The 25,279-nt window shown below is 40.1% G+C and overlaps 1 protein-coding gene across 6 annotated transcripts in view; it reads left to right on the forward strand.

The window, feature by feature from the left end:
• The window catches only part of Nyap2 (neuronal tyrosine-phosphorylated phosphoinositide-3-kinase adaptor 2), a 305,966-nt gene that overhangs the window by 160,942 nt on the left and 119,745 nt on the right, over positions 1 to 25,279 (forward strand). For all 6 annotated transcript variants that reach the window (XM_085838695.1, XM_029483159.2, XM_085838711.1 and 3 more), the window contains one exon: positions 12,237 to 13,322. In XM_085838695.1, coding sequence (XP_085694821.1) covers positions 12,237 to 13,322 — 1,086 coding nt within the window. The remainder of the gene's footprint in view (positions 1 to 12,236; positions 13,323 to 25,279) is intronic.

The raw sequence follows: 25,279 nt of genomic DNA on the forward strand, positions 1-25,279 counted from the left end.
CTACCTAGAATGGTCTTGCAGACAAAATACAGCACTAGAAACACTCCCCTTCACCTCTGTCTGAAAATATAGCAGCTCCTTTTTCAGCATCCTTCTGCACTGTTATTCTTCATCATATATAGCTAAAAGAACCTCAGTGATGCTTTTACATCATTCTGAAACTCTCCCTAATTTTATTATGTATATTTTGTACTTCTATCTGATGATGGACAACAGTCGTTCTTCTAATTTTCCCCAACCTGCAACACAGATTTCCCATTTTCCTACCTTCTGTAGCAATGCACTTTACAATCATGGTACCTCTCAACACACTGTCCTTCAAGCCTCTACTGGCTCTGTGTTTCAAATCTAGTTTAGTCTAAACCAACACCACTCATGATATTCATTTCAAGTATCAAGTGTATTTAGCATCACTGAGTAATGAACTATCCTCAGCAGGTGTATTCAACTGTTTGACAATGGCAGAAAACGCTTTTGTCATCTACAAAGTTCTCACTGAAGAACTGTACAACTGAGTCGGAAGATTTGTAAGTAACTTTATCATTTTCTTCTGTGATATTTTCATTCCTGATACCTGCAATTCACAGACAGGGCAACAGTTTGAACATGACTGACATAATAATATTAATGTGTGGGAAAACTCTGCTAATTAAAGTTAAGGTCCACCATTGACCAGATAGCTTCTGGGCTCAGTACATAATGGAATACCCCCTTTACTAATAGGATTTCTCCTTCTCTGACCTTGTCTGGGGAATTCAAAACACCCCTCACATCTACCTTTATCTGAGGAATGGCATTATAGCCTCAGCTAAATTACAGGATCAAATTCCTTTCTCCTGATAAGAACCTGTTCAGCTAGCATCTGAGATTCCTGAAATGCTTCCCCATGCTAATGAGGCATTTTGAGATCCTAAGCCCTCAGCCCATGGAGGGTATTCCCAACCTCAGTCCCCCAAAACATTATAAGCCTTGAATCACCCCAAGTAAAGTTGATCTGTTCTGGTGTAGTCATTCACCACATATACTAAAAGGGCCTTGAACCCTCCATTCATTGTTGTGACTGCTCCCTTTGCCTACATGGATGATGTCAGCCAGTGATCCACAAGGATTGGGAGAGCCACATTATTGTATTCTATTAGTAATAATACAAACATGACCATATTTACTTGTAGTTTGATTGGTGAAGTCCACCAAGACACAGTGGGGATTGTCTTTCTATAACTGAATGATGTCTGCCGTGTATGGGATAATTCAGAGGTGGGGTTAAGACAAGCAGGGCAGGTTTACTGCACTCATTCAGCTGATTTTTCATTAGTTGGTTCTATTTTTTCTTCTCTCTATGGATAGCTTGGGCTTTCTTCCAGCACAGTGATTTCAAAGAGGTTTGGTGTCATGTTACATGGTGGCTGGATTTCTTGAAAGGAGATGGAAATACACTTCACTGACCAGAAATAAAACAAAACAAAACATGTGCATATAGAACTAAAGGGAAGTGTTACTAGAGGCTATCAGACATAGACTCTGTTTTTTTTTTTCTTTTTAATTTAATTTTATTTTTAATTTTGTTTTTTACACTCTATATTCCATTCCTTGGCCCCATCCACCCTCCAACTGCTCCACTTCCCACACCTCCTCCCCACCCCACCCCACCCCACCCCGTCTCCACATGGATGCCCCCACCCCCAACCCCACCTGACCTCTAAATGCCCTGGGGCCTCCTGTCTCTTGAGGGTTAGGTGCATAATCTCTGAATGAACACAGACCTGAAAGTCCTCTACTGTATGTGTCCTCACATCAGCTGATATATGCTGTCTGTTTGGTGGTTCAGTGTTTGAGAGATCTCAGGGGTCCAGATTAATTGAGACTGCTGGTCCTTCTACAGGATCGCCCTTCTCCTCAGCTTCTTTCAGCCTTCCCTAATTCAACAACAGGGGTCAGCTGCTTCTGTCTATTCGTTGGGTGCAAATATCTGCATCTGACTCTTTTAGCTGCTTGTTGGGTCTTTTGGAAGGCACTCATGATGGATCCCTTTTTGTGAGTGCTCCATAACCTCAGTAATAGTGTCAGGTCTTGGGACCTCCCTTTGAGCTGGATCCCACTTTGGGCCTGTCGCAGGACCTTCTTTCCCTCAGGCTCCTCTCTATCTCCATTCCTGTAATTCTTTCAGCCAGGAGCAATTATGGGTCAGGGATGTAACTATGGGATGGGAACCCCATCCCTCATTTGATGTCCTGTCATCCTGCTGGAGGTGGGCTCTATAAGTTTCCTCTCCCTACTGTTGGGCGTTTCATATGAGGTCCCTCCCTTTGAGTCCTGGTGCATTCTGGGAGTTCCCCTAAACTTCCTGTTTCCTGAAGTTGCCTGTTTACATTCTTTCTGTTGGCCCTCAGGGCTTCAGTCCTTTTCCCCCACCCAATACCAAATCAGGTTCCCCTCCCCTCCCACCCCACTCCCTTCCAACCCTGTACACTTTCCCTCCTTTCTCCCCACATGTGATTGCTTTCTTCTCTTTCCCAAGTGGGAGTGAGGCCAGACATAGATTCTTTAAATATTTCTCACCACAACCAACCTGTAAGAATTAAGATTTCAAAACACAACCTTGACCCTCATCATATGAAATGAGCTCATACATTCAAACCTATTCTAGTTTTATTTTTAAATGAAAGTTATATACCTTAAGTTTATGTTACTACCAGTAGATTAAGGAGTAAAGCAATGAAAGGCATTTTTTTTTTTTGGCAAAAGTATATACACACACATGTTGAAATATGTGTGAGGAAGAGAAGAGAGCAGAGAATATAAATTAAGTGAAAACATTCTTTTTAAGTTTTTTTCATTTACTTATTTTATTTTATTCTTCTCTCATATATTACATTCTAACCACAGTTCCCCCTCCTTTCTTTCTTCCCAGATCCTCTCTCCACCTCCCTTCTCCCTGAGATCCACTCCCCCCAAGCTTCCCTTCAGAAAAGGGCAAGCCTCCCAGGACTATCAACCAATAGATAAATAAATAAATAATAAACAAACAAACAAACAAACAAATATTCTTTTAAAGGTAATGTGCCTAATGTCATGTATCTCAAGCCAATCAGAGCTGAGTTAGGCTTCTGTCTCTGCTGTTAAGCCAAAGCTCCATCAGGCTCACTGGGTTGAGAGTCTCTAAAATCAGAATGCTTTGCTAAACCAGTAGGCAGTCTTGGTTTATTTTGATCCACTCAGTTGACTTCTCTGCTTGTTTTGAAATGTTATCTATCTAGAACTCTACCATGGGTCCTGCAGCTTCAGTCTTTGTCTGCCCTGTCCTTTTTTCATGCCGTCTTGTTCCTTGTATAAGTAGACCAAAGACACTGCAACTTCCATCCCTTAACAAACATCTTTTAAAAATTGTTGATAGTATTTTGGAGCTTGTGACTGTGAAAATAAAAATATCTCTCAAAGCTGTTGCATTGTGAGTTGTGAAGAGAGTTATTGTGAGCACAATTCCCCCTGCAAGTGGGAAATGTGTCTCTCACCTTCAAAATCAACCTGTGCCAGAGTCACACAGAGTGGACATTATTTCCCAGGTTGAATTATTGCATAAGTAAATCTCTACAGCAAGATATAAAGCCCTTTGTTTCTGCTTTTTATGTGGATGAATTCCATTTAAACAATACATTGTAGTATGTCATAGATATCAATGAATTATATAGCTTTCCTGTATTGCTTTTCTCGTCTCAAAATGTGTAGAATAGTAAATTAAATTTGAAATATTCTACTCTAAAGTCATAGGTGATAAGCATTTTATATTTGTTTATCAGCCATATATAATTCCCTATACTGGATTCACAGAAGATTAACCCTGCTGTCAACCAGTCATGGAATGGGGAGAGGTAAGGAGGTCCTACTCTTGAATTAGTGGTCATTTATAGATCCTGGGCGATGTGGAAACATTGTCTTCAGTTGTGTGCCCACTGGCAGGCTCTAACTAATAGCTCTAGGCAGGTCACACAAAAGGCCCTGCCTGAATTCAATGAGTCACAAAATAAGATAAATAGAAACAAATATGAGAGATTAATGGGGAAGAGGTTGTTGGACACGGAGGTAAGGATGTGGGAGAGTTGGGTAAGAATGGACACATTATATAGACATGTGAGATTGTCTAAGAACAACTTATAAACACACAAGTGCACACACATGCAGATGCAGATAGACATGCGTGTGCACACACACAGACACACACAGTTTAAGTGAATGAATGTCTGGGCTGAAAATCTGTAATTGTCCTTCAAACTCTGGAATTCTATGTCCACAGGGTGCTCCCATGGGGAGAAATGCTGACCCAGGTTGTGCTACTTTTTAATCTCACAGGCTATGCACACTGACACATAGCAAAGCATATTTTTATTTTACTCTTTTAAAAAACACAAAAATTTATTTCTAAAGGATAAGTTGACAAAGGACATGGTGAATTTCCAAAATTAACTGTGAAAGATGGATCATCGAGGCATGACTGAAAGCCATGCATAACCTTTGTGCTCAGGTATTTCATTTCAAAACTGTCACTTTCTGCTCATTCAATGAGACTGTCATTATACTATTTTAAGCTTTAAAATTTGTGTTCTGAAGCTGAACAGGATTTATTGCTTCTATCTTTGGGATTATTAGAAACAATTTAAAATTCATTTAGAGGTGATAAAATCACCTTTTTCTTATGGTTGAATTCAGCTAAATGTTAAAAATGCAATACAGTTCTTATGCTCTCTCTGTTTCTCTCTCTGTCTCTGTCTGTCTCTGTCTCTGTCTCTCTGTCTCTCTGTCTCTCTGTCTCTCTGTCTCTCTGTCTCTCTGTCTCTCTGTCTCTCTGTCTCTCTCTGTCTCTCTCTGTCTCTCTCTGTCTCTCTCTCTCTCTCTCTCTCTGTGTGTGTGTGTGTGTGTGTGTGTGTGTGTGTGTGTGTGTGACTTTAATTAGCCACAATTCTATGTCTGTATGTGTGGCTCAAGACTATTTTAAGGGCTTTAGGGAAAAAATTACTTTAAAATTAATGTTCTTTTTTTAAACTTTTTTTTTAATTCACCAGAAATAGATTAAAGTAGAATAAATTATGGGATGTTACCTAGAATTTCAGACTTTTCCATAGATAGGCAAACTTTAAAAATATGACAGTTGAAACGCAGCATAATGATGTTACCGTTCCTGTATTGCTTTACACAGGCAAATGAAGAGAAAAGTTAGATCCTTGAATCATGAGTAAGCCTGCGATCCTAAAATGAATTATGAGATTTCAGGGGTTTATGGAATAAAGATGCAGTATGGGAACCACCTCCCCCCAATTTAGAGGGAATGGATTTGATTATTTGTAAATTATGTAATAATTTATTCTCTAAATAAATCCTTATTCTCCCAGTTCAAAATTTGTGTGCCGTGCTACTTAGGAGGATCAGAGAAAGAACTGTTTGAGTTACGTGCATCTGCTGTAGGGAACAGGAAAGAAGCTTGCCTCCTGATACATGAGTGTTGTTTCACAAGAGGCTAGCAGGAGAATCACTTCATCTTGTGGGAGCTGAGGAAACACAGGCACTATGTGTGTTAAACAGGCGTCAACTATAAGCAGCAAACATCTGGAAAGTGGATCAGAGGTGGGTGGGCAGTCTATGTCTGGGCATAAATTAGAGATTGAGAGTCATATCACAAGGAACCATGATTATCACTATCCTGGCGGTGGAAACCTGCAGGTAGATATTCGTCATGAATAGTGCTGTGTTCAACAAAAACATGCTCCCTTGAAGATAGTGAGATGGTGTGAAGCAGACGATAAAAAAATTAAAAGTCTGCCTGGAAATAAACTGGATTAAATCTTAATATAATAGAGGTTCTCATACTATCCTAATTCCAAAGGATGGAATTCAAATAGGTACCTCCATCATTCAGCTGTAAGGGGTACTTACGTACTTACATAGTGGTCAGTAGGTACATATTTGTCTTAGCTGCCTTATGGTGGCATAACAAAATGGGAGCATGATTGAAATTACAGAAATTCCTTTCTCCATAATCCTTAACACTAGAAGCCCAAGATTGTGGCACTGTGTGTTCAGCTTCTATTGAGGGATTTCTACCTGGATTGAAAAGGGATGACTTCCCTCTGTGTTCTGGTGTAACAGATAAGGAAATGAGGAGAGACCCTTCTAATTACCACAAAGGCCCCTTACACTCAAGACTCCTGCCAAGCTTTCATGTCTACCACAACTCTCTCTTCAGGTGTCGTGATATTGGTTGAGGTCTTGAACATGAGGTTTTTGTGTGTGCTAGAGGAACCCCAGTTCAAGCAATGGCAACGGCCAGTTTTGATCATCTCAATGTCACCAGAATATTTTTGTATTATATCTGGTTTTCCTTGTACACAGTATCTACAATTGGTTCAAATTTGAATTATCTCCATGTTCTAAAAGGCTTGTCCATGTTTCTTAACATTAGTTGTTCTGTCTTAATTATGCTATGTTTTCTTCTGATATAGGAACTTTCTTTATTCCTTTCATGAATTTAAAGGTCTTTATTCATTTTTGTTCCTTTCTGCATTTGGTCACCATTTGAGGAAAACGTATGCAATAACTCACCCCTCCCATCCCAAAGGTTTCCTTCTGCCCTGTATGAGAAAGAGGATTATTGCCTCCAGGTTTCTCTGTCCACATTGCTAGTTTGGACAATGTATAACGCCTGAATTCCCCATTGTCTGCATAGAATTTAAGAGAAAAGAATGAAAATCTTACACTGAATATGATTATTCTCATATTAGGAAATTATCCATCTCAGTACCCTTCCAATTCTAGGCTCAGCTTCACCACTTGCTTATAGGACTCATCATTTACAGAGTCTTCTTATAGAATCCAACAACCAAAAAGAAATATATTCTGAGAATCATTCGTTTAAGAGACTCCCTGTGATTGCAGGTAACAGGAAGTAAACTTTAGGGAACATTCAGGGTAGAGCTTCCTATTTTTGAAGTTCTACTTTTCTCAAAGATCCTTCTAGAACTAAGTCTGCCTTGTTCAATGATAGTTCTACTTATTCCAATATGAACTTGTGCGCGCTCGCGCGCGCGCGCGCGTGCGTGCGTGCGTGCGTGCGTGCGTGCGTGCGTGCGTGCGTGTGTGTGTGTGTGTGTGTGTGTGTGTGTGTGTGTGTGTGCATAATCTGGGTTATTTTGTATTAGCATAATAAGATTCATACCATGTTGGATGATGAAAGGAAGAGGTAATGGCTTCTTTGGTCCAATCTAAAGAAAAATCAATTAGCCAATTTCTATTTCATTATGTCTGTAGATGTTTTACATCGAGAACAAAAGAGTTCCACCAGGCTAGTCCCTTGCTAAATGACAGCTAGTTTTTGGTGCTGTTTAAAGGAAAAGTATGGATGCATTTTTTGAAAAATATTTTAAAAGCTGTTTGATTTTACTGAGTATAGCCATCATCATTGACAACTAGAAGGGAATATTTGGAATTGTGAATCACCCAGCCAAATGAAATGCATAGTCAATAGAGTATTACGTTGGTTTTGTGATAAAGACACAGTAAATGCACAGAGCAATCACATAATTAGTGCTTAGATGTATTCTTTTTTTTTTTTTTTTTTTTTGGTAACCCCATCCACCTACTGGAGGTCTTGTCTGGTGACCGGAGGTGGTCTCTTCAGGTTCCATCTACCCACTGTTAGACATTTCATCTAAGATCACCCACCTTGAGTCCTTGGAGCCTTTCACATCCCAGGACTTGGGAACTTTCTAGAGGTTCCCCCTGCACCTCATCCCCAGCAGTTGCATATTTCCTATAATTCTTCTGGCCCTCTGGGGCTCTCTCTTGTCCCCTCATACCTGATCCTGCCCCCCTTTCCCTTCCCTGTCTTTTTCCTACCCAGGTCCCTCTGTCCCTCTACTTCCCATGACTATTTTATTCCTCCTTCTAAGTGGGATTGAAGCATCCTTGCTTGGGCCTTCCTTTGTAGGTTTATTTCTTTATTTATTTGTTTGTTTTTTTGAGACAGGGTTTCTCTGTGTATCCCTGGTTGTCCAGGAACTCACTCTGTAGACCAGGCTGGCCTTGAACTCAGAAATCTGCCTGCCTCTACCTCCCAAGTGCTGGGATTAAAGGCATGCTGCCACCACTGCCCTTCCTTCCTTTGTGTTTAACTTCTTTGGGTCTGTGGGGTTTATCATGAGTATTCTGTAGTTTTTGGCTAATATACACTTATCATTGAGTACATACCACTCATGTCCTTGATATTTTTAGTTCCATCTATTTGCCTGCAAAATTCATGATGTTCTTGTTTTTAATGGCCAAGTAGTATTCCATTGTGTAAAACAATCACATTTTCTACATTCATTGATTTGAGGGAAATCCAGGTTGTTTCCAGGGCTGGCTATTACAAATAAGGCTGCTATGAACATAGTGGAGCACATGTTCTTGTGATATGGTGGAGCATCTTTTGGGTATATGTCCAGGAACAGTATAGCTGGGTCTTCAGGTAGAACTATTTACATTTTTCTGAAGAACTGCTAGATTGATTTTCAAAGTGGTTGTACCAGTTTGTAATCCTACCAGAAATGGAGGAGTGTTCCCCTTTCTCTACATCCTTGCCAGAATACACTGTTAACTGAGTTTTTAACTTAACCTGTCTGATTAGTGTAAGGTGGAATCTCAGGGTCATCTTTCTGATGATTAAGAATGTTGAGCATTTCTTTTAAGTGCTTCTTGGCCATTTGATATTCACTTATTGAGAATTCTTTGTTTTGCTCTGTACTCCATTTTTTTAATTGGGTTATTGGAGTCTAAGTTCTTGAATTCTTTATATAGTTTGGATATTAGTCCTCTGTAGGATGTAGGATTAATGATAATCTTTTCCCAATCTGCAGGCTGCCATTTTGTACTATTGATAATGTCCTTAGGCTTACAGAAGCTTTTCAGTTTCAAGAGGTTCCATTTATTATTCGTCAATCTTAGAGCCTGAGCCACCGGTGTTCTCTTCAGGAAATATTTCCCTGTACCAGTGCATTCAAGGCTCTTTCTCACTCTCTGTTCTATTAGATTCAGTGTACCCAGTTTTATGTTGAGGTCCTTAATCCACTTGGACTTCAGCTTTGTGCAGGGTAATAAATATTTATCATTTTACACTTTATGAGTTAAATATCTTCAATATTTCTTGCTAAGCTTCTGTGAAGGTTATTTCTCTTTCTTTCTTTCTTTCTTTCTTTCTTTCTTTCTTTCTTTCTTTCTTTCTTTCTTTCTTTCTTTCTTTTTTCTGAGCCATTCCCTGGCTCCCACTGTAATATGTTTTTTTTTAATTAGGTATTTTCCTCATTTACATTTCCAATGCTATCCCAAAAGTCTCCCATACCCTCTCCCCCACTCCCCTACCCACCCACTCCCACTTTTTGGCATGGCATTCCCCTGTACTGGGGCATATAAAGTTTGCATGTCCAATGGGCCTCTCTTTCCAGTGATGGCAGACTAGGCCATCTTTTGATACATATGCAGATAGAGTCAAGAGCTCCGGGGTACTGGTTAGTTCATAATGTTGTTCCAACTATAGGGTTGCAGATCCCTTTAGCTCCTTGGATACTTTCTCTAGCTCCTCCATTGGGGGCCCTGTGATCCATCCAATAGCTGACTGTGAGCATCCACTTATGGGTTTGCTAGGCCCCGGCATAGTCTCATAAGAGACAGCTATATCAGTGTCCTTTCAGCAAAATCTTGCTAGTGTATGCAATGGTGTCATTGTTTGGAGGCTGATTATGGGATGGATCCCTGGATATGGCAGTCTCTAGATGGTCCATCCTTTTGTCTCAGCTCCAAACTTTGTCTCTGTAACTCCTTCCATGGGTGTTTTGTTCCAAATTCTAAGAAGGGACAAAGTGTCCACACTTTGGTCTTCGTTCTTCTTGAGTTTCATGTGTTTTGCAAATTGTATCTTATATCTTGGGTATTCTAAGTTTCTGGGCTAATATCCACTTATCAGTGAGTCCATATCATTTGAGTTCTTTTGTGATTGGGTTACCTCACTCAGGATGATGCCCTCCAGATCCAACCATTTGCCTAGGAATTTCATAAATTCATTCTTTTTAATAGCTGAGTAGTAATCCATTGTGTAAATGTACCACACTTTTTGTATTCATTCCTCTGTTGAGGGGCATTTGGGTTCTTTCCAGCTTCTGGCTATTATAAATAAGTCTGCTATGAACATAGTGGTGCATGTGTCTTTCTTACTAATTGGAACATCTTCTGGATATATGCCCAGGAGAGGTATTGCAGGATCCTCTGGTAGTACTATGACCAAGTTTCTGAGGAACCGCCAGACTGATTTCCAGAGTTGTTGTACAAGCTTGCAATCCCACCAACAATGGAGGAGTGATCCTCTTTCTCCACATCCTCCCCAGCATCTGCTGTCACCTGAATTTTTGATCTTAGCCATTCTGACTGGTGTGAGGTGGAATCTCAGGGTTGTTTTGATTTGCATTTCCCTGATGATTAAGGATGCTGAACATATCTTCAGGTGCTTCTCAGGCATTCGGTATTCCTCAGTGAGAATTCTTTGTTTAGCTCTAAGCCACTTAGATGTATTCTTATATTTAAGTAAATTTTAGGAAGGCTTTTGTGTCATAAACTATGTGGTTTAAAAGAATCAAAGGAGAAATTCAGTATTTTTTCTTTTTTTCTTCAGATTACAGAATATTTTCATTAGTTTTAGTTTTTTTATAGTCCAGTCATTACCCCATCCCAGTCAGCCCTCCCACAATTTCCCCTCCATTCCTTCCCCCCACCACCCCCAGACCCTTGTCTCCAAGAGGATGTTTCCACCCTCCTACCCCTAGCCCTCCCTACGCCCTGGGGTCTCAAGTCTCTGCAGGTTTAGGCTCATCTTCTCCCACTGAGGCCAAACCAAGCAGTCCTCTGCTTTATATGTGTCTGGGGACTCAGACCAGCTCCTGCATGCCACCTAGTTGGTGACTCAATGTCTGAAAGATCTCAGGGGTTTGGGTTAGTTGAGACTGCTGGTCTTCCTATGGGATCACCCTCTTGTGCCTTGATACCCATCTTAGTCTGCAAGTAACAGAGTAGCCTGGTTAATGTCTATCAAGTTTGGTACCTGTAAACTCTGTTATCAGCTTACCTCATGTACTGCTATCTACTTAAGCCACTAGGTCTGCTGCATTGTATTAAGGAACAATCATTACAAGTATTGTTCACCACGATGAAGTAATAATAACAAGATCTCAAAAATCTTCCCTGCATGAATAACCAGACTTTAACTGCATATATTTTCTATCTGAATCTACCTTACATAAAGATGTCAGAAGTTTGTTTTCTGTGAAAAGGTGTGGAGCAGGGACAGTGCTTCCAGGCTAAAGGGAGGCAGTTCATTGTTACACACATCTGTCACAGGTTTCCCCCGTTTCCAGCAGTTATCAAAGCTTATGCATTGCCCCTTGCTTATTCTCTTTTAAAGCTCTCCAGGGAGTTCAGATGTGAGAGTAGAATATCACTAATAGATAGATTAACTCCAAGAAAGCATACAGGAACATCGCTGATAGGTTCACACCAAGAGAGCACGTGGGCTATCCTAAGATACCTTCTGAAGGAAACCGACAAATACTCCCTAAACTGTAGCAGGAGATCTAGAGATCAATTTGTCTAGACTCATACGATTCTCACAGCATTTTCTCTGAAGTCTTGGATACATCTTTATAGGAGCTATTTATTTGCATCAGCACAGAGATGAAATCCAGCAGGGTAAGACCTTTTTGAAATCCTAAGTGAAAGATGAGAGCATGGATTACAGTCACACCAGTAAAATATCGCAATTTCTGTTAATTTTCGTGACCATTTATGTCAACCTACATCATACTCTTTCCACCATTTCCAATTTCAGCCTCACTGAATTTTGATTTAAATTTGATGTGTTGTTATCCAAGAAGCTTACCTGTAAATTTTCCATTTGTAATCACAAGGCAGGGGAGTAATCAACCTTAGGCCTAATATGCTTATCAGTGTTAGATAAATAGATAGATATGATTAGTCTGGAAGTGAGGTTGAGTACAATTCTACCCTCAAGATTTTATTTTAGTTTTAATCAAAGACTTAAGCTAGAGTGAAGCTGACGACTCCCTGCATCAAAATATTGCAGAAAACGCAAGCAAGAATCAAATTTGAAAGCTTTTCTATTATATCCATCTGTTTTACAACCCAACACTTTCTGTTTTTCCTTTCAGTGTCTGCCAAGCCAAGACCCCACAGTGATGAATATTCAAAGAAAATCCCCCCTCCGAAACCGAAACGGAATCCTAATACTCAACTTAGCACGTCTTTCGATGAAACCTACATCAAAAAGCATGTGCCAAGGAGAACCTCTCTCCCGCGAGATTCATCCCTGTCCCAGGTTTGCAGCCCCGCGGCAGACCCTGAAGAAGAGGAGCCTGTGTACATCGAGATGGTGGGGAACATCCTCAGAGACTTCAGGAAAGAAGAAGATGACCAGAGCGAGGCTGTGTATGAGGAGATGAAATATCCCATTTTCGACGACCTGGGCCATGATTCCAAATGTGACTTTGATCATCACAGTTGCTCTTCGCAGTGTGCTACACCCACGGTGCCTGACCTAGACTTTGTCAAGTCTTCAGGACCATGTACTCCCAAGGGTCTGCTTTGTGACATACCCCCGCCCTTCCCCAACTTGCTTTCTCATAGACCGCCCCTGCTGGTGTTCCCACCGGCCCCAGTACATTGCTCTCCCAATTCCGATGAGTCTCCACTGACCCCTCTGGAGGTCACAAAGCTTCCTGTGTTGGAAAACGTGTCTTACATGAAACAGCCGCCTGGAGCATGTCCATCCTCACTGCCATCCCATGGCTCCAGCCATGCTAAAGACCAGACAGGAGCCTTGGGTCCTGCTCCTGGAGCGTCCATTCTCTCTTCTTCCCCTCCACCTCCATCCACTTTGTACAGAACCCAGTCTCCCCATGGCTATCCAAAAAGTCACTCCACCTCCCCATCCCCTGTCAGCATGGGGAGGTCCCTGACGCCCTTGAGTCTCAAGAGGCCTCCCCCTTATGATGCTGTGCATTCTGGCAGCCTCTCAAGGAGTTCTTCCTCAGTGCCTCACACGACCCCAAGACCCGTGTCACAAGATGGGGCCAAGATGGTCAATGCTGCGGTAAACACATACAGCGCTGCGCAGAGTGGGTCCAGGTCCAGAACACCCACCAGTCCTTTGGAAGAGCTCACCAGCCTCTTTACCTCAGGGCGGAGCCTGCTGCGGAAGTCATCCAGCGGCCGAAGGTCCAAAGAGCCAGCAGAGAGTAAGTTGAGCAACCCAGTCTGGTACAGGTCTCAAAACAAAAGCAAGGCCCCTTATACACATGCAAAGCTCAGGAAACTTGCTTCTGAATCCTTTGGTTCCAATGTGAAACTGAGAAGACATTTTTAAGTTCTGGGCATGCTAAAAGACGTAGTGTGCTCTCAGTGGGAACCAGCTACAAAGATTAAAAATGGCAGCCTGCCCAGTTCTAGGACATCCTATCCCTCCCCAGCCCCCGCAAAAGATGTGACTATTTTAAGGCTAAAATTGAATTTTTTTACAATGGCCACAAAAAGATTAATGGAGAATAGCATAAGATTTTTAGGTAAACAGTCTGATTTGGAGAAACCTTAACATTCACACCCAGAACTACTCAAAGTCAAAACTTAACCTTCTATAGTAAAATTGTTACACGTATACTGGGTCAGGAAATCTTGCAGCAAAGAAAGCCAACTGGGCAAAGTTTGGGATCTTGCCCTTTAATATAAGTTTTAAGTTAGTATTAATATATTTCTTATATTTCTTATAAGGAATGGCTCTGTCTTCATACTTTGTTATTATCACAGACTTTCCTTCACTGTCAACTAGAATAGATTTATGAGTTCTCTACCACACACCATGGCAGGATCTGGAGCTCAGCAGCTAAGAATACTTGCATATTGTATGGTTCAATATACACATGGACAGATATACAACACATATACACATATACCATTGCCACCAGGACAACTACCATACCATATACCACACACATGCTCACACACACACAAATGAATCTCTAAGCTCCTTAAAAATGTCTTATGTTTAGGATATACTTCTGGGATCCACTGTTGTGTAGAGTATATAAAATCAGTAGTGTGTGAAAACTGTCACCACAGGTGAGTTTTAAAGACCACAAAATTTCAGTCTCTGGGTGCCCAGCCCTTTCATGAGCCCAACATGGGTGACACCGAAAGTCTATAGAAAGTCCCATGCAGAAAAGAGGCTCCTTGGTCTTGCAAACTTTATATGCCCCAATACAGGGGAACGCCAGGGCCAAGATGTGGGAGTGGGTGGGTAGGGAAGAAAGGCAGGGGAGGGTATAGGGGATTTTTGGGATAGTATTTGAAATGTAAATGAAGAAAATATCTAATAAAAAATTGGAAAAAAATAAAAAACTAAAGAAGAGCTGATGATTGGGCAGATAAAGGGGAAGGTGGAGTGGAAGGTGAGGAGAGTGAAGAAGGAGAAAATGGAAGAAGGAGAGGACACAGAGGAGAAGGAGGAAGAAGAAGAATAGCAGAGCAGAATCACATGGCCTGGAGAATCCACAGTTGTAAGGGGTCTCCTAGATGTGAAAGACGGTAGTATAGGAGTAGATCTGCCCAATCTAGGCACACAGCCTGTATTCACGTTAAGAAAGAAAGAAAGAAAGAAAGAAAGAAAGAAAGAAAGAAAGAAAGAAAGAAAGAAAGAAAGAGAGAGAAAGAGAGAGAGAGAGAGAGGGAGGGAGGGAGGGAGGGAGGGAGGGAGGGAGGGAGGGAGGGAGGAAGGAAGGAAGGAAGGAAGGAAGGAAGGAAGAAAGAAAGAAAGAAAGAAAGAAAGACAGACAGACAGACAGACAGACAGACAGACAGACAGACAGAAAGAAAGAAAGAAAGAAAGAAAGAAAGAAAGAAAGAAAGAAAGAAAGAAAGAAAGAAAGAAAGAAAGAAAGGTCCCATGCAGATCCAGGTCAATAATGTTTTCACATCCAGATCATTCAATCACACTAGGTTTTGTTTCGTTGTTTTGACTTAAAATGCATTAGGCACCTCAACTGATTTAACCAACATATGTCAGATGAGTCCACCATGCAATTGAGTTATCTATTTATACGATTCTACTAGTTATATGAGAATGACAAGAAGTCCCCAACACTTTCGATGCTGAAGATAAGATAGTATCCACAAATAAGCTTATAGCCACTAGTAGTTATAAGTGACGTTTTTTGCTTTTATCCCCTTTACCTGGAAAGACACACAAATGCATTAATTAATAAAATGATTCCTACCCGTATCCTTTGATGTCATAACCTTAAAGCAGTAGTTTGTAATGCCCCAGACATGCTTGCCTTACATCTATACTTATTTTTTTATTAGGTATTTATTTTAATTACATTTCCAATGCTATCACAAAAGTCCCCCACACGCTCCCCCATCCACTCCCACTTCTTGGCCCTGGCGTTCCCCTGTACTGAGGCAGATAAAGGGGTGGGTAGGGGAGTGGGGGGGGGAGTGTATTGGGGACTTTTTGGATAGTATTGGAAATTTAAATGAGGAAAATACCCAATAAAAAAATGAAAAAAAAAAAGTTTGCACGACCAATGGGCCTCTCTTTCCACTGATGGCCGACTAGGTCATCTTCTGATACATTTGCAGCTAGAGACACGAGCTCTGGAGAGTACTGGGTAGTTCATATTGTTGTTCCACCTATAGGGTTGCAGATCCCTTTAGCTCCTTGGTTACTTTCTCTAGCTCCTCCATTGGGGGCCCTGTGATCCATCCAATAGCTGACTGTGAGCATCCACTTCTGTGTTTGCTAGGCCCTGGCATAGTCTCATAAGAGACAGCTATATCAGGGTCCTTTCAGCAAAATCTTGTTAGTGTATGCAATGGTGTCAGCGTTTGAAAGCTGATTATATGAACACATGCAATTATTTTAAAATTATTTCAAGAATTGAATTAAAAATCAATTTCATCTTAGATACACAAAACCACAACTATGTATATATGTAACCTTAACATCTCAAATAACTCACAAATCCACACACTCACAATGCTTGGGAGCAATCTGTCGATAGAGCAGTCATCTGAATTCAGACAGTTTTTGCCTGCAGGGATATTTGACAATGTTAGTGTTTAGTAAAAATGTTGGTTGATCCTAGAATGTTGCTCTGTTTACAACACAGAACCTGGGGTCTTAGAGAGTATTAGATAGTACACACCAAAAGGTAGATCCTTACCCAGTAATGTATTTAGACTAAAACAGGAAAACATGAAGAAGTGGTTTACTGTAAAATACAAAGTTCTTCTGTGAGAGTATCAGGAGGCTCACGGAGGATTGATAAAACTACTGGGTTTTCTCCCTACCTATCAGCTTCCCAGAGCATCAGTAACACCTCCAACTGGCAGCTGGGCCAATTAGCTAGAAAAACTGTGCAAAAGAGACAATTAACTAATGAAGTTATTTCAGGAGAAAAAATTCTATCTGTTAATATCATTCCATGTGCCGTGTATCAGAGGCAGCACTATCTGATTTTGAAAGGACTGTGCATGCTTCAACAGCAAAGCATGTGAATGTTCGAGTGACCCAGAGTCCTTTGCAGCCTTTGGGAGCCAAGTGCTGGGTTCCTTTCCCGTAATCCATCACTGTGTTTCAACCCTTCAGGGAGTCATGCTCTGAGTTTAACTGGCCTTGACAATTTTCATTCTACATAAATGGGAGGGAAGTAAAATGAGGAGTAGGAACAAATAATCAAAATTTTAATTTTCTTTGACTTTAAAGGAAACTAGAAAAAATATTACTTGGTGATCAAGAAAAAATCATTAGTGCTCTTAGAAACATTAGGTGGTGAACAAGAACCAAAAATGTTAGTAAGTAGAAGCGAGTTGGTAGCTGTCTCTGCATTACCTCCAGTGACCTCTTCCTTCCTTTACCCTAGCCTGACAGGGTTTGTAGGTTCCTGCTGATGTCAAAAGCACAGAATGAGGGACACAAAGTAGTGAAAGATTCATGACCTGGGTGTACGGTTTTTATAAAATAATATTCCAGGATTATTTTCCATTTCAGGGATAAATTAAGATTGCTATCCTCCTTTCTTTCCCCTTTGCTCATTTGAAAAGTAATTTTAAATCATTTAATCTAAAAAAAAAAAAATTATGGTTTTGGTTTTAATCAGTTAAAGAAAGAAATGTAAAATATTTTCTTCATTTACATTTCCAATGCTATCCCTAAAGTCCCCCTAATTAAAATAAATAAATAAATAAATAAATAAATAGAAATAATGCTACATGAACACAACTAAAAAAAAAAAAGAAAAAAAAAAGAAATGTCCTCCATAGACTTACGTATTTGAACGCACTTGGTGCATAGTTGGTGGCCTCGTTCGGGAAGATTGTTGGAACTTAAGGAGATGGAGCCCTGCTGGAGAAAGTACATCACTAGAGATGGGCGTTGGGGGTTGATAGCCTTGACTCACTTCCTGTTCTCTCTCGCCATTTCCTTGATACAGATGAAAGTGTGACTTCTGTGATCCCAGCTTCTACAACAATGCTGTAGCTTTCCCTTCAGAACCACAGACTGAATAAACTCTTTCTTAATGAAATGTAGAATAGAATTTATGATTTTAAATATTACTTTTAATAATCTTAAAAAACCACATTTTCTAAGTTTGTTGTTTGTTGCTGTGCTAAGTCTCACTGACAAAAGGTAACTTAGGGAGGGGAAGGGTCCACTTAGCCTCAACTTCTAGGTCACAGTCCCACACTGAAGGATGTCAAGGCAGGAATTGGAGGCAGGAACCTGATGGAAGGCCTACTTGTTTTACCAGCATTGATTCTTCTACACCCCAGGACCACCTAGTAAGGCATCCCAATGGAGGTGGCATGCCACTCATAATGAAAAGTTCCCTTCGGAATCAATTAACAACCAAGAAAGTCCCTCACAGGGCTGGAGAGATGGCCCAGTTACACTTGTTTCTCTCCCAGAGAACCCAAGTTCAGCTTCCAGCATTCACATTACAACTAACTTTAATTCTAATTGCAGGGAAGCTGATGCCCTCTTCTGGCCTCCATGAGCACCAGACACATGCAGACAAAACACTCACACTCAAGATAAAAATAAGTAAATCTTTAAAATATTTCCTCACAAACTAGCTCACAAACTAACCTGATAAAGACCGTCAAGTTTTCAGTAGTGACCTCTCACATGATGCTTGGACTTCAGAAATCCAGTATTTCTTGTCCTTGAATGCTGATAGCATGGTCACCACTGTACAATAGCTTGGTAGCCCATGACTACTCCAAGGGAAACTAATACACCGATGCTAAGGAAGTGGCTCAGCAGGTACTAGAGCTTGGAACACAAGCAAGACAACCTGTATTCAGATCCCCGGCACCCATGTACAACACTGGGATTGGGTTCCTTTAAAGCTAATGCTTTGAGCATCAGAGAAAGGAGGATCCCTGAGATGTGTTGTTCATCAGTCAACCTCCTGGTGCAGTGAAAGGAGTCTGTCTTAGGGGCATAAAGCATTGAGTGACAGAGACGAGATATCCAATGCCTTCCTCTGGCCTCGGCAAGCGCACACACACACACATACACACACACACACACACACACACACACACACACATGATGTATCATACACTTGCAAACAATAACAATAGCAGCAACAACAAAACAGCTGAAGGTAACAACAGTCTCACAACACATAATGCCAAAACTGACTCTGGTAAACCAAAGTCCAACAGCCCCTTAGTGACTGCTCTCAAAGCCACCTTTATGTCCTTAGATTGTGAATCCATCCACTCAGACACTCAAAAATTAGAAAGCAAACAATATAGTGTGTTAAGAATGTGCTGGTCTATTTAATCAGGCTTATTTTAAAGTTAAAAAAAGAAAAAAAATTTCTGTTCAGGATGATAGGGTTAAGGGAAGAATAGCGAAAATTCCTTGATTTTGAAAATTCACGTGCCTCCTTGGTTAATTGAGATGGTGACATTGTCTGTTTTCCTCATGCAGTTTATCCTGGAATTACGGTTCAGAATCACTGAAGAAAACATAATTTCATAAATAATTGCTTACCTTTCTGGGGGGTTCGCTGCAGCTGCCTTTGATTGATGCAAGCAGACATGTTTATCCCTAGTGTTTACATTCACTGGCTGCTGAATCTTTAAGTGCAATTTCTTGTCAGCAATTTAACCAGCAATTCTCTCCATTAAGAAGAGCCCTTGATGCTTTAGACTCTAAAATCCAGTCACATTGTCAATTCAGAAATAAACTACAGTGGTCTATTTACAAAAAAAGACTCTCTGTCATGCCTAAGTTACACAGGTGAAATATACTACAACTGATTTCCTTCCTTCTTGTTCAGTCGGATGAAACAGAAAATTTATTAGAGGGGTTTCATTTACTAGGTGGATTTTGAAAGCTTTGACAAATATAATTAATTAACTTCCACATTAGGTAAGAGGCTTCCCTGATGTATGGCCTCTACTTAACTAAAAGATCTACAGTTTTAGAACAAGACCAGATGTCAATAGCAGCTTCCAAATAGCCCAACTGAAGGAGACGGAGCTGGAGTTCCCTTTGGAATCCCTGGTTAGACACAAACCACACCCAAGCACGTTTTCACAGAAAGATCCTTTATTAAGTGGGGATGAAAAGGTAAGGTGGCTGCTTTCTCACTCAGACAAAATGAACAGCAACCAATATCCTTGGAGGTTTAATTTTTAAGAAGAGAAAAAAGGGGACGCCTGTATTAGAAAGGTCTAGAAGGCAGTGGTATAATTTGACTGAGAATTAATTAGGTGAACCAAAGGGGGCTTTTGATTTCTGCCCTCAGTACTTTGATAGCGGGATTTTGGTAGTCAGCCTCGGGAGGATGAAGTGGCCAAATATCTGAATAGATCTTGGAGTCTAGCTTTAGGAATGTAAACAGCTTTCAGCAAGGCAGATGGGATGGTGGAGAAGGGCAAGATAGGCTAGAGCCATACTCCCCATAAGACAGTGTCAATTTCACTATGGAACTCTACCCAGAACCCCTCAACTTAAAATTTTATAATGATAATGCCTTCATATACGTTCCTTGAACTTCTGTGATGATTTGTAGCTTATTCTAATGTCTCATAATTTTAAAAACATATTAAGACAAAAGACAGGTAGGACAAGGCTATATACCTCATAGTCCTTTTATTTCCTGTAATATTTGGTGTACTGTGTATTTCTCAGAACCAAAGTATGGTATATTTTTATTGAACTTGAGTGAATATGCATTACAACTTGAGAAAGCTGTTGAACTCAAGCAGAAGAAATCATATAAAAATGTATAACCATTAAGCTTTTTTTAAAAGTAGGCTTCTATGACCTAGAAAATGTCACATTGAAATCAATACAGTCATTCAATAGGAGAAGTGAGGTTGAATGTTTAATCCATTGTTTGCACTCTTAAGTGGCATGATTTAGAGAGCCAGTCTATTTCAGACATATTTAACTGGGATAAAAAATTATAAAGACCATAGCTATGAAGCATTTAAATGTGAGCCATTCTGAGGATGTCAGATCAGCATCAGCCTCTGAACCAATGAGTAAGTTGTGAAAACTGATCCCTTTTGGATGTTTAGATTTTTTTTAAAAGGTTGAATTTATAAAAGAAAGTAAGAGATTATCACTTTAAAAAAAAAGGAATTCCAATGTGCTTAACACTATGAATTATTGAGCACAAATAGGAAAAGAATGAAAACCAATTCAAGGAAGACATTTAATCTCTTTGAGGTAGCACAGAAACCCAGAGAACCATTATGATCAGCCACTAGCTGGTGTGTGTGTGTGTGTGTGTGTGTGTGTGTGTGTTCATGTATTCTCAGAGAAAACTGAGTTCACTTATAAAACACTTTCTAAGCCTTATTTTACATATTTTTTAAAAATCATTTTTCCAGAAATTTGTAAATGAGTAACAATTCCAAATTTAATAAGGTGTCTGTAGCAGTGCATGGTGATTCGTGGTTGAAGCAAGCTCATTATTGCAGCTTGCTGATGGAAGTTAGGTTAATTAAACATTCCACTCCTTCTAGAAAAGCCAATCAACTGGAGAATCTGGGCCATGGCTATTCCCAAAGGAAAGGAATGAATGTCCTAATGAGTACCTGAAAGGAGAGGGAGGAGTGTTGGTGACATGGATTTTGAATCTGTGCATACTATCAAGCTGGGTATACACAAAAATAAATAAATAAATAAATAAATAAATAAATAAATAAATAAATAAATAAACTGACCTAAGGTGGGGGTGGGGAACTTACATGGGACTGCAATGGAGACATCTGAGCTTTTCCTGTGACCACTGATAACCCAGGAAAAACTTTCCCCTACATTTTCTACTGTTTCAATTTTAGCTGCATTCAGTAACATTTTTCCATTTTCTCCCTGCATCTTCCTGTTATAAATGGGATTAATATGACCAAACAAGAAGGAATAAGGAAGAAGAACGAACCAACAGCTTTAAAAGCTCCGGGTAGTTAATGGTTGGCTGGGGAAGGGGAGTCGTGTTCCTCAATGGTAGCTGCTTCAAGCTGCCCTTCCTTAAGTTAAAAAACAAAAAATACCCACATCCATGTCCATTCATGTAACATTAATTAAATGCAATCACATGTGCCTGCATGTGCACACATGTACACACACACACACACACACAACAAAGGGAGGGCATGTTGGAAAAAAGAAGGGATTCAGAAGGAATGGAGTTGAGAGAGGATAATGTGATCAATGTGCACGATGCATAATATATACATATTTACATATATGTGTATTCTTATTAATGAATAAAAAATAAAAAATAATAATAGTAATAATTTTAGACAAGTATAGATTGGAACATGACATCCGTTTATTGTCTAACATGGACCCTCCCATGGTACTCTGGGTGGATACTTCCATCATGACTTTGTGTTCTCATGACATAACTAAACTCTCTAAATGGTTAGAAGGATTTAGCTGTCAGCAACCCCCAAAAGAGTGAGCAGAGAGGTGAGCTGAAGCACTGCTTTGTTCGTGTATCATATTCTGGATGTCAAATTTGCCTTTACACGTGCACTCTAATTTTACTGTTTTGACTGATTAGTTTTTAGGCCACTTACTGGTGATTAGCATCCAGAAAGAGCTGTCAGAAGACGAAAAGCTTGTCAGCGGGAAAATGGACTGAGGCATTTCACATGTGGGGAATTCAAACAGATCACCTCAAAATGTTCCTCTACTTCTTTATTGTTAATCTTCCTTGAATGCTGATGAATTCATTTTGGTTGTTGCGGGAAATACATTACAAATGAAACTGGCACGTTTCCTGCGTTTGTACCTCTGCCCCAGTGGCCTGGCTGGCCATGCACTGGAGAGCAATGGCCGACCTCGTGAGATCTGACTCAGAACACAATCTCTCCACCCAGCTTGCTAGGTTCCCAGTGGTGGATCGTTACCACGCCAAACCCGTGCTTCAAATCCCCCGTGCCCTTTGTGGTACACCTCAGGCAGACCCACACTTTGCCACTGTACCCGGATGAGCCACCCCGTGAAGGAAAACACAACACAAACTTAGTTATGAAAGGATGGTAACTCGATCGTTGGGCACAGCAACTAAAATCCTAATCTTGTAGCCTTATTAAATCTAATCCTCCAATGGCGAATCCTGATGGATCCACCATTAAAACCAGGAGACACTTGTAATTACATCTTGTCCTCATGCTATCCCAATTCAAAAGGTCTAACTCTCTTCTCCTCCTTCTCTTCCTCTGTCCAACCCCGTAGTCCCTCCTACTCACCCAGTGTTTGCTCCTTTATTCATTAGGAGATTGGTTCACAAGAAGTCACCTGAGTACATGACTCACTCCTTGTCTGCAGCCCCTCCTTGGAGAACAAAATAAACATCAAAATACAAACAGCATCAGGCCCATCCACAACAACAGGTTAATAAAAGATTCCTTTAATGTATCAGTAAGAAATAAAAGGGAAGAAAAGAAAAGAAAAGAGAAAATTAAATAAAATAAAATGTTAATTCTATATCTAGCAATGGGTCTTCACTCAAGGGCATGCTCTCTATGTGGTATCTACAGCTCACCTCTTCCATTCCACCTTAACTGCAGCTCCTGTCTACTCAAACTAAATCATATAAACCTATTTGTTCTCTGACTGTGATCTGTTTTACATCTTCATTCCCTTAACTCTTGCCCTGGTTAGTTTTTCTGAACTAGAGAAATGTTAACCCAGAAAGCAAGAATGTGAGGAATTGTGTCTATCACATTGTCCTTGGAGCATGGATGTGGGCATCTTCTTACTTGTTAATTAACATAGGAGGGCCCAGCCCACTGTGGGCAATGCCTTCCATAGGCAGGTAGGTGTGAGCACTATAAACATGTAGCAGAGTAAGCCAGAGGAAATGAGCCAATAAGTAGCTTTCCTGTATGATCTTTTGCTTGAGTTCCTATCTTAACTTTTCTCAGTGATTGATTATGACACAACATTGTAAGCTGAATAAACCGTTTCCTCATCCAAGTTGTTTTGGTCAGTGCAACAGACAGCAAATTAATGTATCTGACTTGTCATTTGTTACCTGTTACTACCCATGCCATAGAACATCCTCTTTCTTGTTTAACTCTATACTTCTTTCCTTTATGCAAGCGCTTTTCCTCTACTTATGTGTTATAAGTTATTCTGGCATAAAACTGATAGTGTTGTATGATGTAGGTGTAAAGGTATGATTTGGTCAAGCTGAGTAGTTTTACTGTAAGAGCTAGCACTCTTTCTAGATCAGGGATGTCTTTAAGATGTGTGTTGATCCCAATGACTGACTGGATGAATGGGCAGGGAATGAATAAACCTAATTACATAGCAAGTTTTTGAATTTAAGTATCATATGCTGTACTCATTCCTATGCACAGTCTTCAGGAATGTATTTTATAGTATATTAGTATATTACATTGTCATTTGATACTGGAGTTATGATTTTTTTCAAATCTAAACTTTCAAAGAGCAGTGTAAAGTATCATCATGATTATGAAGTATTGAAACCCTACTTTTAACAGGGATCCAAGATGAACAGTAGTTAAGGTAGTTAAGGACCAAATATTCCAGTAAATACCAATAGAAGACTCAGGTTTAAATAATTTATGCCTAGTTTACATACACATAATTTATACATCTAAATGTTAAAAAGTTTTATTATCTAAAAGGAGAATCAGAACAATTACATAGTGAGAGATGATAACAACAGTCAGTCAGCAACACAAATGAAAACAAATACTTTTTGGTCTCAGGTCAAATAAGAGTTAATATAAATTCTATCAACAATAGCAGTACACAGGATTTCACCAGAATGTGCTGGAAGCAGTCTTTGTAGTTGGTGAACTTAGCTGGGCCACAGGTAGCATTGAGTATGGCCTGTTTAGTGTTTCAGTTTTAGAAAATTGAAAATGAAAAAACAATAGAAAAAATAAGAATGAATATTCATTTTCATGAGTTTGTCTAAAAATTTATTTGTTGGGCTAGTTTTAAAACTACCTTAATGTGATCTAAGATTGTTTGGGGACTCAAATTATGTATGGATACAATTGTCTGTCTGTATGCATATATTTGTGCCTCTGTGTGTGTGTATGTGTGTGTGTGTACATGTGGGTAAAGGAGTAACATTTCAATGTTCTGGGGCATCATATAGATTTCCATCTAACTGCTGTTATTTTAAGGTAAACTTCTACAGCCACAGATTTTTGATTTGTTTTGTTTTTTGTTTGTTTTGTTTTTAGTTTACCTTAATGATTGTTGCAATTAAAAAAAATGGAGTTCTTGCCTCTTGTTCTCTTGCTCCTTCTTGATCCCTTTCTCTCCCCATTCCCTTCCCCGTCTCTCCACGTGGTCATGGCCAGCCTCTACTTCTCAACTTTTTCCTTCTCTCTGTCTTTCTCTGCCTCTACTACCCTCTTAACTTCCCCCCCCCCATGCCCTGAATAAATTCTATTCTATTCTTAAATACATGGAAGCAGCTTATTAAACATTAATGTACTTTAAGTGGAGACTCACAGGGCCCCAGATCTATCTGGAAAGAATATGCAGTTCACTGTAAAAGACTGAGATGAAGCTGAGCATGGTGGCACACACCTTTAATCCCAGCACTCGGGAGGCAGAGGCAGGTGGATTTCTGAGTTCTAGGCCAGCCTGGTCTACAAAGTGAGTTCCAGG

This window comes from Mus caroli, unplaced genomic scaffold (assembly GCF_978045245.1).
Source record: "Mus caroli unplaced genomic scaffold, Mus_caroli_1 scaffold_1, whole genome shotgun sequence".
Classification (NCBI taxonomy): Eukaryota; Metazoa; Chordata; class Mammalia; order Rodentia; family Muridae; genus Mus; species Mus caroli.